The sequence below is a fragment of the Bidens hawaiensis genome, unplaced genomic scaffold, assembly GCF_021521415.1.
Source record: "Bidens hawaiensis isolate Kalapana, Puna unplaced genomic scaffold, B.hawaiensis_p1.1 tig00017451_1, whole genome shotgun sequence".
Taxonomy (NCBI): domain Eukaryota; kingdom Viridiplantae; phylum Streptophyta; class Magnoliopsida; order Asterales; family Asteraceae; genus Bidens; species Bidens hawaiensis.
The window spans coordinates 5615-16585 of record NW_027492638.1 but is presented as its reverse complement, the minus strand read 5'-3'; the positions used below and the strand labels follow the sequence as shown (position 1 = coordinate 16585).

At 36.7% G+C, this 10971-nt stretch overlaps 2 protein-coding genes across 2 annotated transcripts; both read right to left on the bottom strand.

Moving 5' to 3' along the window:
- Nucleotides 1–1466: 1466 nt before the first annotated feature.
- Nucleotides 1467–5779, bottom strand: LOC143553920 (pentatricopeptide repeat-containing protein At5g67570, chloroplastic-like). Its single transcript, XM_077043805.1, has 9 exons — nt 5196–5779; nt 4400–4591; nt 4233–4314; nt 3956–4141; nt 3746–3859; nt 3117–3210; nt 2881–3038; nt 2374–2808; nt 1467–2297 (listed from the first exon to the last, which is right to left on the bottom strand). The coding sequence occupies exons 1-9, from the start codon at nt 5756–5758 to the stop codon at nt 1608–1610; spliced, it is 2514 nt and encodes an 837-aa protein (XP_076899920.1). The 5' UTR covers nt 5759–5779; the 3' UTR covers nt 1467–1607.
- A 1773-nt stretch (nt 5780–7552) lies between these two features.
- LOC143553922 (ADP-ribosylation factor-like protein 8a) lies at nt 7553–10080 on the bottom strand. Its single transcript, XM_077043806.1, has 6 exons — nt 10039–10080; nt 9520–9601; nt 9390–9422; nt 9185–9306; nt 7904–8065; nt 7553–7813 (listed from the first exon to the last, which is right to left on the bottom strand). The coding sequence occupies exons 1-6, from the start codon at nt 10074–10076 to the stop codon at nt 7696–7698; spliced, it is 555 nt and encodes a 184-aa protein (XP_076899921.1). The 5' UTR covers nt 10077–10080; the 3' UTR covers nt 7553–7695.
- Between the last annotated feature and the right edge of the window lie 891 nt (nt 10081–10971).

Sequence of the window (10971 nt, the reverse complement as noted above, 5' to 3'; positions counted from 1 at the left end):
CTTTAAGATGGAAGTTGCAATACTCATTGACGATTTCATCAGGTGTAGTGATCTTAAAACTATGTAAACAGACCATATGTGTGCCTTTATGATTAAAGCGATCGAAGGTTACTGCTGGTCAAGTTGAAGATCATGTTGGTGATGGAAAATGGAACTGCAAGATATCAAATCGATTTTTGTATACTCTGTACTTGCATATCAGTGATGTTATTATGGAAATGTTATGCATGTTGTCATGTTATTAATTGTGCTCAAACCTCTAAATATTTATTTTCTATAAAAGATGTTACCATCATATTCATTGCAATATCGTCATGCGACTGCATGAAAGTGTTTTAAACCAATGTTGCGTATCCGGTCTGAAACAAGCATGCTGGTGTGGTTTTTGGGTCATTACTAAAGCATTTGCAATAGAGTATTTCTGGGCGTATTTTAGCTCGCATCAAAGAGAGAGGACATTATGAGGGAGGTGGACGTTTTAGTGAAAAAACGGGTTAAAGGAGGAGAGAGGGCATGCTATTTTGGAAGATTTTGGAGTCCCTTTTTCATCTGTGAGAGCGGCAAAAGCATAGGCAGGGTGTGCAAGGGTGAAGTGACCGATTAGTGGTGATTATTTAAGTAGTTGAATTTTGTTAACAATTAGTTCGGTCACCACAAGTTAGAGCATGGCCAATTGGTGTGTTTGTAGGTGTTTATGGTGTGGCACACAGCACCTGACCAACCAGGAGGATAATTTTACTAACGTGTTCTACTTACCTAAAAATAGCACATCGCCCTCCGCTCCTCTCACAATATCGGTTTGATATTCTTTGCCAAGAACTAGGGCCATGTGTGATGGTAAAGTCAAAATTTGTCCACGTGCACACTTACTAAGCATACGTAATGGTAAGTGATAGTGATAATGACAGTGAAAAGTGAGTGTTTTTTTAATACATTTTATTAGTTGTTTCATACAATTAATATTAATTATTTTGAAAGAATTACTTAAATGCTAATCCAAGCACGCACTAATCCCACTTACAAGACCAAAAATAAGTTTCTGAAAACAAATATATTTTTTGTTAAATTTTATCAAAATTTTCCGAAAAAAAACTATGTATTTCATATCATTAAAATAAACTAACGAATACAAGTTATTTGAAAATAAATCAAATAAATTGTTAAATGTAATAAATTATTAAAAAAAAAAGTTGTGATGTGACCCTGGTTGGTCAGTTTTCAATTTTTCTTCTCTTGCTCGTGACTCAACCACACCCATGCCATGGACCACCGATGGTGTGCCGTGGATCACGGTACATTATATTGCCTAACTCTCTCCCTCTTTTCATGTGGCTACTCTCATAAAAAAAGAAGCATGAAAGCTAGAATTTTTAGATTGTAATTCAAACAATGTAATGAATCATTGTTAAAATAATGAAAGTAGAATGCAATAATAATTCATTCTCTCTAAAGTAATGAGATTACTATATTTTCAGTCAAAATTCTTTTCAAGACAATAAAAAAAGTCAACTCACATATTCTGTAGTAAACAAAGATTTATACATACAAGCTTTTACATTCTAACCAAAAACACTCTAATCTGCACACCTGTATGCAAATTGCATGACTCACTTTCTTCCAATCTGAAATGGCAAAAAGATCCCATCTTTAACCATACTTTCCCGCCAATGTTCAAGTATAACGTCGGCAGACGGTAACTTATTTCTCTTTAGTTCATGCACTTCCCCTAATTCACCACCCAAGAAATCATCCTCTGAATCATAATCATCATCATCCAACATCTCAGTATTGGTCAACTTTGACTTTTCATAACCAACGGTTTCAAAAGATCCATCAAGTGTCAACTCATCAGCAAACCGTTCCATTATATCACCTAACTTCTCTTCATTTACATCCACTGGTGCTCCCAAATCAGACTCGTGTGTAAGGTTAAGTTGACTTTGACCCAAACTCACCTGATATGAGTGGTTTGACTTTGACTTTGGCCCACATAGCGATTTCAATAATCTTGATAACTTATACGCAGAAGCTTCCATTGTTACGTCATTACTATCAATCTTGTCAAGAAGTTTTCTTAAATGAGTCCGAGTGATTTTACCTTTATACTCCTCAAACAACCCTCGCCATTCCTTTTCTCGAACCTCAAACGGGGCGTGGGCCATGCTGTTAAGAACGGTCAACGCTCGGTCAAAATCATCTTGGATCATTGCTCGACATATGATTTCAACAAAGAAAGACGAAGGCGGTATTTCACCTGCTTCCAACATTACATCAAACGCATGCTCCAGTAAATGCGTCTGAAATAAACATAAAACATAATAATCAAACATATGAATCATTGAATATGATAAATTAAAAAAAAAAAGCACAAACCTTTCCAGCGCGGGAAGCTTCAATGAGCAAAAACGAGTGTTTATTTTGATCAAGTTGATACCCCGAAAACACCATTTCCTTATAAACATAATCAAAATACTCCCATTGATGGGAACTGGCAGATACTCTAAGCATTTCTCCATACGTGTACGCATCTGGGTTAACAAACGGACCATCGCGGCCCACGTTAACATTATGACCGTTGTATCGTTTTGTATCTTCAAATAACTCCTTGGCCTCAAAAAACATGTCGCTCCGACCGTAAACTTTAAGCATCGCGTTTATAATCCCAATATCGGGAGCGCAATGCTCTTTACTGATATCAAAGATCCGAATACAATTACCAATATGCCCTCCGTCCATTGAAGATAATATCATGCCCGTGAAGGTAACCACTAAAGGTCTTGTTAGAGGAAGTCTTTTCATCTTCTTAATCTGCATTTAAATAATCTATAATAATTAAAAAACCAAATAGAAAAAGAACACTCAAATTTTAAAAAAATGTACCTCTATAATAGCTTCTTGCCACATGCCATTGTAACAAAGACAAAATGCCAGCTCACAGTATACCGAAGCAGCCCCCACAATACCATTCATTTCCATTTCTCTAACAGCTTCAACTGCTTCGTTCACTTTACCTTCTTTTGAGAAGGCCTTAACTAACACTAACCAATTTCACCAAAAAGAAGGTTTGAGATATTATCAACACGCATGATGACACGTTTAAAGGGAAGTAATAATACCTTTATAAGTAAGGGCTTTTGGGGTATTCCCACTTTTCTTCATCTTCTCAAAGTACTCATGCACAAGCTCATACTTCCCGGATGCCAACATTACCTTTTAAAAATGAGTAGACTTTATAAATGGCAAGACTACCCCTCACCCAAATATCCAAAAGTAGCATAATTTACATCGGAGATGTATAACTTTACAAATTATTACCCAACCCTAGACGACTACATATAAATAAATATTAAATGGAAATTAGACTTTATATATGGCAACACTAACCCTCACTTAATATTTGGAAATATGTAACTGTACAAATCATTATCCAACCCAAAAAGATGGAACATCTATTAAATGAAAAACTAGACTTTATAAATGACAAAATTACCCCTCACTTAAAGTTAACATAATTTACATTGGAAATGTATAACTGTATAAGTTGTTATCTAACCGAAGAACATTACTTATAAATATTAAAAAAAAAACTAAACTTTATAGTTGACAAACCTACCCCTCACCTAAAACTAACATAATCTGCATTGGAAAGGTTATAACTGTACACAATATTATCCAACCCAAGAACACGAACTATAAATATTAAATGAAGAAAAGAACTACAATTTAATTAATAATTAAATAATACCTCCATTGCAAGTCCATAAGTTGCTCCACTTGGTTTCAAACCACTTCTTCTCAACTCATCAAATACCCACGGCACGCCTTTCCAATCTCCCGTCAATGTACAGGCATTCAGTACCTGTGTGCAAATTTACAATTACAAAACTACCCTTATCCCTACAACAAACAACATCCATACACTTCGTACAATAAATTTGTATAGAATCTATCTTACAGCATTGTACACAACCAAATCTGGTTGAAGAACAGGATCCCAGTTTTTTCGTTTCTTCATCATCTTTGAAGGCTGTTGCTTCATGCAATCAATCACATTCACGAGTTCTTTCAGAAGACCCGATTGACCGAGTGCAATCGCAATGCAGTGGTATGCAGCCATATCAGGGTATATATGGTAATCAGCCTACATTAGTTTCAAGAAAAATTTCGTTGCATCAAATAAAAATCACAAGTTTGGCATAAAAGTAACAAGATACATTATTATCAATCATTACCCGCATTGAGTTAAATATTTGAAGGGCTTCATTGGGTCTTCTTGCTTTTCCTAAAACCGACAAGAGTTTTGTGTACACAAACCTACAGATCATAAGAATATAAAACAATTTGCAAAACATAATAGTTAAAGTACTGAAAATGTTGGTAAACATGAAGAAAACTAAACCTGCTTTTGAAGTGTTTATGCTCTTTAGAACTGTAAACCCATTTGACAACAGATAAAGCATGTCTCCATTGACCTTTGTCACCAAGTCCACCAACAATCTTCAACAACTGGTCTTCTGTAAACTGCAACTCTGACTGTTTCATCATTCTTGAAAACTTCCAATTCTTCATACTTAACTCTGTTCCACTAAGCCTACCCAATATCCAAAATTTACCAAATTACCAGCCTTTAAATCTTTAATCACACTAAAATGGCATAAAGATACAAGCTTAATTATAAACATGGCTGCAAATGAACCGAATGTTCGGCGGAAAGTTTGTTTTGTAAATGAACAAACATGAACAAGGAATTCCGTTCGATTAGTTATATGAATGAACACGAATAGAGGCCATGTTCGTTCAATTGTGCTCGTTGACGTCTGTTTATAATGTTTGTTTATTAAAGGTTTCTAACACTCTTTAATAACTTCTCTAATCTTATCATATAGATTTAAGCAAAATTACTAATGATAAAACTAAAATATACACGAGTATTATGCGGTTAATTTATATGTAAACTAGAATATGCATATGAATGTTAAAAAAAACACCAACACAAACTTGGTAGCCGGACCGAACTGTTAACACAGACCATTATCGGTTAGCCAAATCAAACAAAACATTGTTTGTGTTCGTTTGTGTTCATGAACCGTTCTTCATACTTAACTCGGTTCCACTAAGCCTACCCAATATCCAAATCAATCAAATTACTCTAAAACTGCATAAAGATACAAACTTTAATACAAACTATTACATACCTATCAACAAGAAACTTAATGGCTTCATTATCGTTGACTTTCCGTTTGGGCCGAACCGAATTACTCTTGTTTTCAAGCAACCCATCTTCCAACTCAATATCATCTTCCATAACCCACTTGAATTTATCACGTTCCTTCTCAATAAACTCACTCAACTCCTCCAAATGCTCATACTTCAAATTACCCCCAGCAACAATTTCTTTATTAACAGCCGCATACTCCATCAATTCGGCTCGTTCGAGCCGCTCCCATGGCTTTCCGACCAAAGAAGACAAATCCATGTCCTGTTTGGTCTTGGTGGCCTTGGCGATTGCTCTGTTGAAGGATTTGAATTCATCTTTTAGGGTTTGGAATTGGGCTTGTTCTTGTTGTTGTGGTGAGGATTGGTCGGTGGGAATTGGACGGCGGCGATTGGATTTTTGGATTTGTTTCTTGCGGAGGGTGTGGATGAGTTTGGGGGTGGGTGTGATGCCTTTGCTTATGAGGTTTTGTTTGATGGGTTCGGTGTCTGGTGGCTGTGGGAGTGGTGGGTGTGGAGGTCCTCTTAATGTTAAGGATTCCATTGTTGAGATTGAAATTGGTAAGTGGGAGTGTTGCAGTTGCAGTTGCAGAAGAAATATTTAGGTGAGGGTTTTAGGATGGTACAAGTGGGATTTGCGCATGAAAGTACAAGTATGTGATGCGTCTTATGAGTTAGGATATTTTGTTAGGAATGTTAAAAGGGTAAGACACTATCTTTTTACTTAATATTTTACCCGGACTTTTTACCTTTTTAGGAAGAAATGTGGACCCGAGACCCTACCCTTTAAACAATAAAAGGGTCGGGTATAAATAAGAGTTTCAAAGGTCCAACCCTTTACCCTTTAAATCAGTAATCGCAGCTCGTTTTCTGCATTTACTAGTTGCATATCTCATATATGGCTTTAATAAATGAATCCTAGAACAATTATACTTTCATTTAATAACACAGTAAACTCTAACTTCGAAAGTTTATCAGTCATTTGAACCGATGCAAATAATATTCACATTCATAAATTACATGTAGAGAACAATTTATTGATTTTCATATATATATATACACACACACACACACTAGATTTTTCCTCCGTATTACGAAGGTTGTTTTACATTTTGATAACTTTGTATCGGACCTTTAAGAACCTTTTTCTAGTAAAAGCCTCAATTATTGAAGTCGTTGGAAACCCTAGAACTATTGTCGGAATCGGTTGATGGTGCTCGAGTGGTGGTAGTTGGTTGGCAGTGACTCAATTGGTGATGGTTGCAGTGTTCAAGTGGTGTTTTACGGCAATAAATTTGACTTTTCCGGCCAAAAACGTTTTTCCGATGACCTGAAACTAACGGCGTTAGGAATCTGTTAGTCGCGGACCATTAGAAACAAATAATTAAAAGTTGGGACCGTCATTAGCCAATTCATTAGTTGAGCCGGCAGTGACCAAAGGGTAATAGTTAGGATTAATGAAAACTAATATTCCTTATTAAAAGCATAACTTGGGTTGTTGCTACAAAGATCTACTTAGCAAGAATGAGAGGTATTCAGCAAATAAGATGGAAGAGATTATTCTAATTATATGAAGTGACCTTGACGGCCGTGTTGGATTGTTTGTCGTTAGTTGGTGTACATGTGAATCATAAGTATAAGATAAATAAGGAGAACTGATAACGGGAAAATGTCAAGCTTTCCCTTTCCTCGAAGTAGCACACGGAAGGAAATTGCAGGAATTCCTACGCATGGAAGAGGACAAGCGTAGGGCGAAGTCAAACGATAATTGAAGCCTAGGGCGAACACAAAACACATAGAAGCCTCGGGTGATGCTTCTATCGGCTCAGAAGGCAAAATAGAAAGGAAGAGTCAATGTGACAATCTTTTCTTGTTTCTTTTGAGCAACAAGTATATGTAGATTTGTGTTTACTTTTTATTCTATATTTGTAGTCATTGAACAATATGTTTTTTTATTAAATTTATTCTACTTACTCAATAAGTAGCATATGTTAATATGTTGGTAACCTAATGTAATGACACATGTTTACGTCTACTTTTCGTTCTATTTTTATCTTCACATGATAGATTTAGACTAAACGGCCTACATAGATCAGAAGACATTCATTTTGTATAATTGATCAAAGTAAACCAATTTTAGTTGGCATTTGTCAAATTGAACATTACACTTTTGAGTTGTTTGCAATTGAGGCATCTCGTAAGAGTATATAATGCCTATACATTTCCCCCATTGTGTAGATACCTCAAATAGTTCATCTTCATCATAAAAACATTAAAATAGCCCATAGGGCATCATAAAAGTAGCCGAAAATGATATACAACACAACAATCAGCATCAGAAAACAAAGAATGACAGAAAATAATGATAATAAAGTATACCATTGGACAAACCGATACCCAAGTCCACTCAAAACAACCCTCCATTCTACATTAAGTCTGCCAAACCCGACACAAAACCAAACACATGAAAACATCCGCCCCTTAACTTTTAGATTTTGAGTGCTTCACAAGCCAATCGATGACCGAGTCAATGTTGGTTGAATTCTTGCATGATATCATAAAGCAACACACTTCTCTATCTGTAATAGCCTTCAAATCCCTGCACACCATCACAAATAAAAGAACTGAATCCACCCACAAAGATTATTCATAAACAAAAAACATACAAAAATATAAAAACCAGTCTTACATTTGATCAGTCAAAGCTTGTTTGGAAAGCGCACCCGCCTTATCAATTTTGTTACCCAAAACCAGCAAAGGGATTCCACTCAATGCAGGTTTACTCAGCAGATCATGAAGCTCACCCTTTGAAATGCTCAAATTATCATGATCTGCAGCATCCACAACATAACTGCAGAAACCCAAAACAAATCAACAAAATATATAGTTTTCAAATGTTTTCAAGTATATTTTAGCAAGGTTGCAAAAGTCGCTAGGCGGACCCTAGGCGGCCGACTGGGGAGTTGGGTGTACTCGAGGAGTACTCGGAGAGTACTTGAACATATCAATCAATCAATCAATCATACCCAGTAAAATCCCACCGACAGTAGAGCTATAGGTAGGGTCTGGGGAGGGTGGGATGTAGGCACACCGTACCTCTATCCAAAGGAATAAAGAGGTGGCTTCCAGAGAGACCCTCGGCTCTAAGAACATGTGTATGAAGCAAAAAAAAAGGAAATCAAAGTTTAACAGTTATATAAAAAACTACTACTAATTATAATAATATTAATAAAAAGGTCACAGTTTAACCGCAATATAAAAGCTAATAATAATAATAATAAAATATGTAAGGGAAATACCATTATGGTATGTGACCTAAATAAGTTAAGTCTAAGCCCTAAGGTATTCAATTCTCTCTAAAAATCCTTAACTTTAATTCTACTTCTCCACGAATTCCTATCCTCAACCATGTCCTCTGAGAGGTTTAGGTCTATCAAATCATGCCTAATCCTCTCATCCCAAGTCAATTTCGGTCGTCCTCTACCCCTCCTCCCCTCTATAGTAATGTTTTCTACGGATCTAACAGGATTCGTCGTCTGTCTTCTCTTTACATGTCCAAACCATCTCAATCTCCACTCTCTTATCTTGTCTGCTATGTTCGCCACCCCTAATCTCTCGCGAACATGATAAATATAAAGAAAATTAATTTTTTGATATTATATATATGCCAAATATCATAAGTTTACCAATATTTAAATAATAAATTATTCTAAAAATTGCTAATCATTAATTAAAAAAATGATATTTGTTCTTTAATATTAAAAAAATACGCAATATGTATTATTTTCCTAATCAAAATCGGTCCAGGTTCGCTGACTAGATGTGATTCCGTCTGAGGTTGACCACCTTTGATCGATTCTTAGTAACTAGGCGGAGTTAAGGAAACTCTCCTCGGCGACATACCTTGTAGCGAGTACTCGTCCTTGTAAACCTACTTTTACAACATTGCATTCTAGTGAAAATAACTTACACGATGGCAGAAACTGCACGACAGTATCTTTCCCACATGCTGCGAAAGCGGGGTTGACCTCCAAGATCCCACAACTTTATGGTCACATTTCCTTTAGTTACCTTTCGCATATTAAACCCCACCTAACCGCCAAAATACTATTCGTAAGGTAATGCATAATAACTAGGTTCAAAACCAAAAGTGTAAATCTTTGAAGAAAACTTACAGTTGGGATCATGTCCTCACTATAACCACCAGTCTACAACCAAGAAAACACAAAAATAAATCTGTTTCGATAGCGTTACAAACGAGTTATCATGAGCTACACATACAAGTAACCGGTATAATTAACTTACAGCAACAACGTTAACAAGTGAAGTCTTGCCGGCATTCTGGAGGCCAATCAAGGAAAGCTCCATTTCTTGCTTGAAAAACAAGCTGTGAAAAGTAATTTCAAAGTCAAATTATGGTCAATAGGGCTGTTCATGAGTCGAGCCCGAGTCGAGCCAGGGTGGTTTCGAGCTCGGACTTGAATTAAACGAGGCAACTTAGGTAGACTCTAGCTCGATTTTGAAGTTAAACGAGCTTAAGATCGAACCAATGAGCCGAGCGTAGATCGATTTTGGCTCGGTTACAAAAATGATCCAAATCAAGTCAGGATGTTTGAAATCAACTTTTTATAGCTAGTTTTATTCGAGCTTTTATCGAGCGAGCCACGAGCCTCGAGCTTTTTGAACAGCCCTAATGGTCAGTCTAGCAAGCCCTAACAATATCATAATCAGCAATAAAAAGAAAACAGATCCTTAAACAAACCCCAAAGACCAAAACCCTAATTTCTCAATCAAAGGAATGAACTGGAAGTCAAAGGTAGGTACCTGCGTAGCCAATCGAGAAAAGCTTCCCATATGCCCATGGCGATTGAACAAAAACCCTAATTAATATCTCAATCAAAGAGAGAACGAGATCTATCAGTCTGGTAGTGATTTTGAGCTAATTCAACTACGGTTCTGGCTTTCTGTTGAATCAATTTTCAAAATCCATGGACGATTGATTGATAGCCTGTGGTTTTGAATTGGAATTGGGAATTTAGGAATGAAGCATGGGTACACTGGGTGAGGCTAATGTGGACCAATCAGATGTGCCTCACTCGAGGGTGGAGCGCGTGGAGATTAGCGATGGGTGTGAGTGGGTGACGGCTGCGCTTCGTGTCAAATGGTTAGTTGATAGATGTGAGAATGAGTTGATCTCTTTGGGTCGTGGGCTCACGTTGTGTGGTGTGGTGTGGTGTGGTGTGGTGTGGTGTGGTGAGGTTCCGTTGTTTTGTGTTTTGTGGAATTATACAAAAGTAGTATCAATGTTGTCAAATTGAAATATAGGAAATAGTCCATTTTAACATAAAGAAATCATATTTGGCCTAAATATTTCTAACCTTTTATAAAAGTCTCACTCAAAACTTACAGAGCCATGAAATTTAGGTTCGTGTCGATGGTTTTTGGTAGCCAATAAAATAATGCCATGTGTCTGATGTCTGACACGAGCTGTGAGATTTCGAGCTAGATCCGTCAGATCCGTGAATTTTGAAACAAAAATAGTCTCCTTGAAAACAAACGTCTCGTGTTTTCGTAGGCGAGCGCACGTATAGCAGAAGTAACCTTTTGGATTCCGATGAATCCTATCTTCCATCGACCGTACGGTTTTTGCTTAAAGTAATCAAACCCGCGTTTCAAATCTTAGGCAATGCGCAAAAATAAACGTTTAGACATCCGAAATCGATGCCTAAAAACCTTCGGGTTCTTGTATCTAGGCGA

Excerpts from the sequence above, each read along its gene's own strand:
- LOC143553922 (XM_077043806.1), bottom strand. The coding sequence starts at position 10,076 with ATGGGCATATGGGAAGCTTTTCTCGATTGGCTACGCAG. Across the intron at positions 9,307-9,389 it reads GTGAGGACATGATCCCAACT|GTGGGGTTTAATATGCGAAA; the intron begins GTAAGTTTTCTT and ends TTTGGCGGTTAG. Across the intron at positions 7,814-7,903 it reads CAAGCTTTGACTGATCAAAT|GGATTTGAAGGCTATTACAG; the intron begins GTAAGACTGGTT and ends GATGGTGTGCAG.
- LOC143553920 (XM_077043805.1), bottom strand. The coding sequence starts at position 5,758 with ATGGAATCCTTAACATTAAGAGGACCTCCACACCCACCACTCCCACAG. Across the intron at positions 2,809-2,880 it reads GGCAAGAAGCTATTATAGAG|ATTAAGAAGATGAAAAGACT; the intron begins GTACATTTTTTT and ends ATTTAAATGCAG. Across the intron at positions 2,298-2,373 it reads AAGCTTCCCGCGCTGGAAAG|ACGCATTTACTGGAGCATGC; the intron begins GTTTGTGCTTTT and ends TGTTTATTTCAG.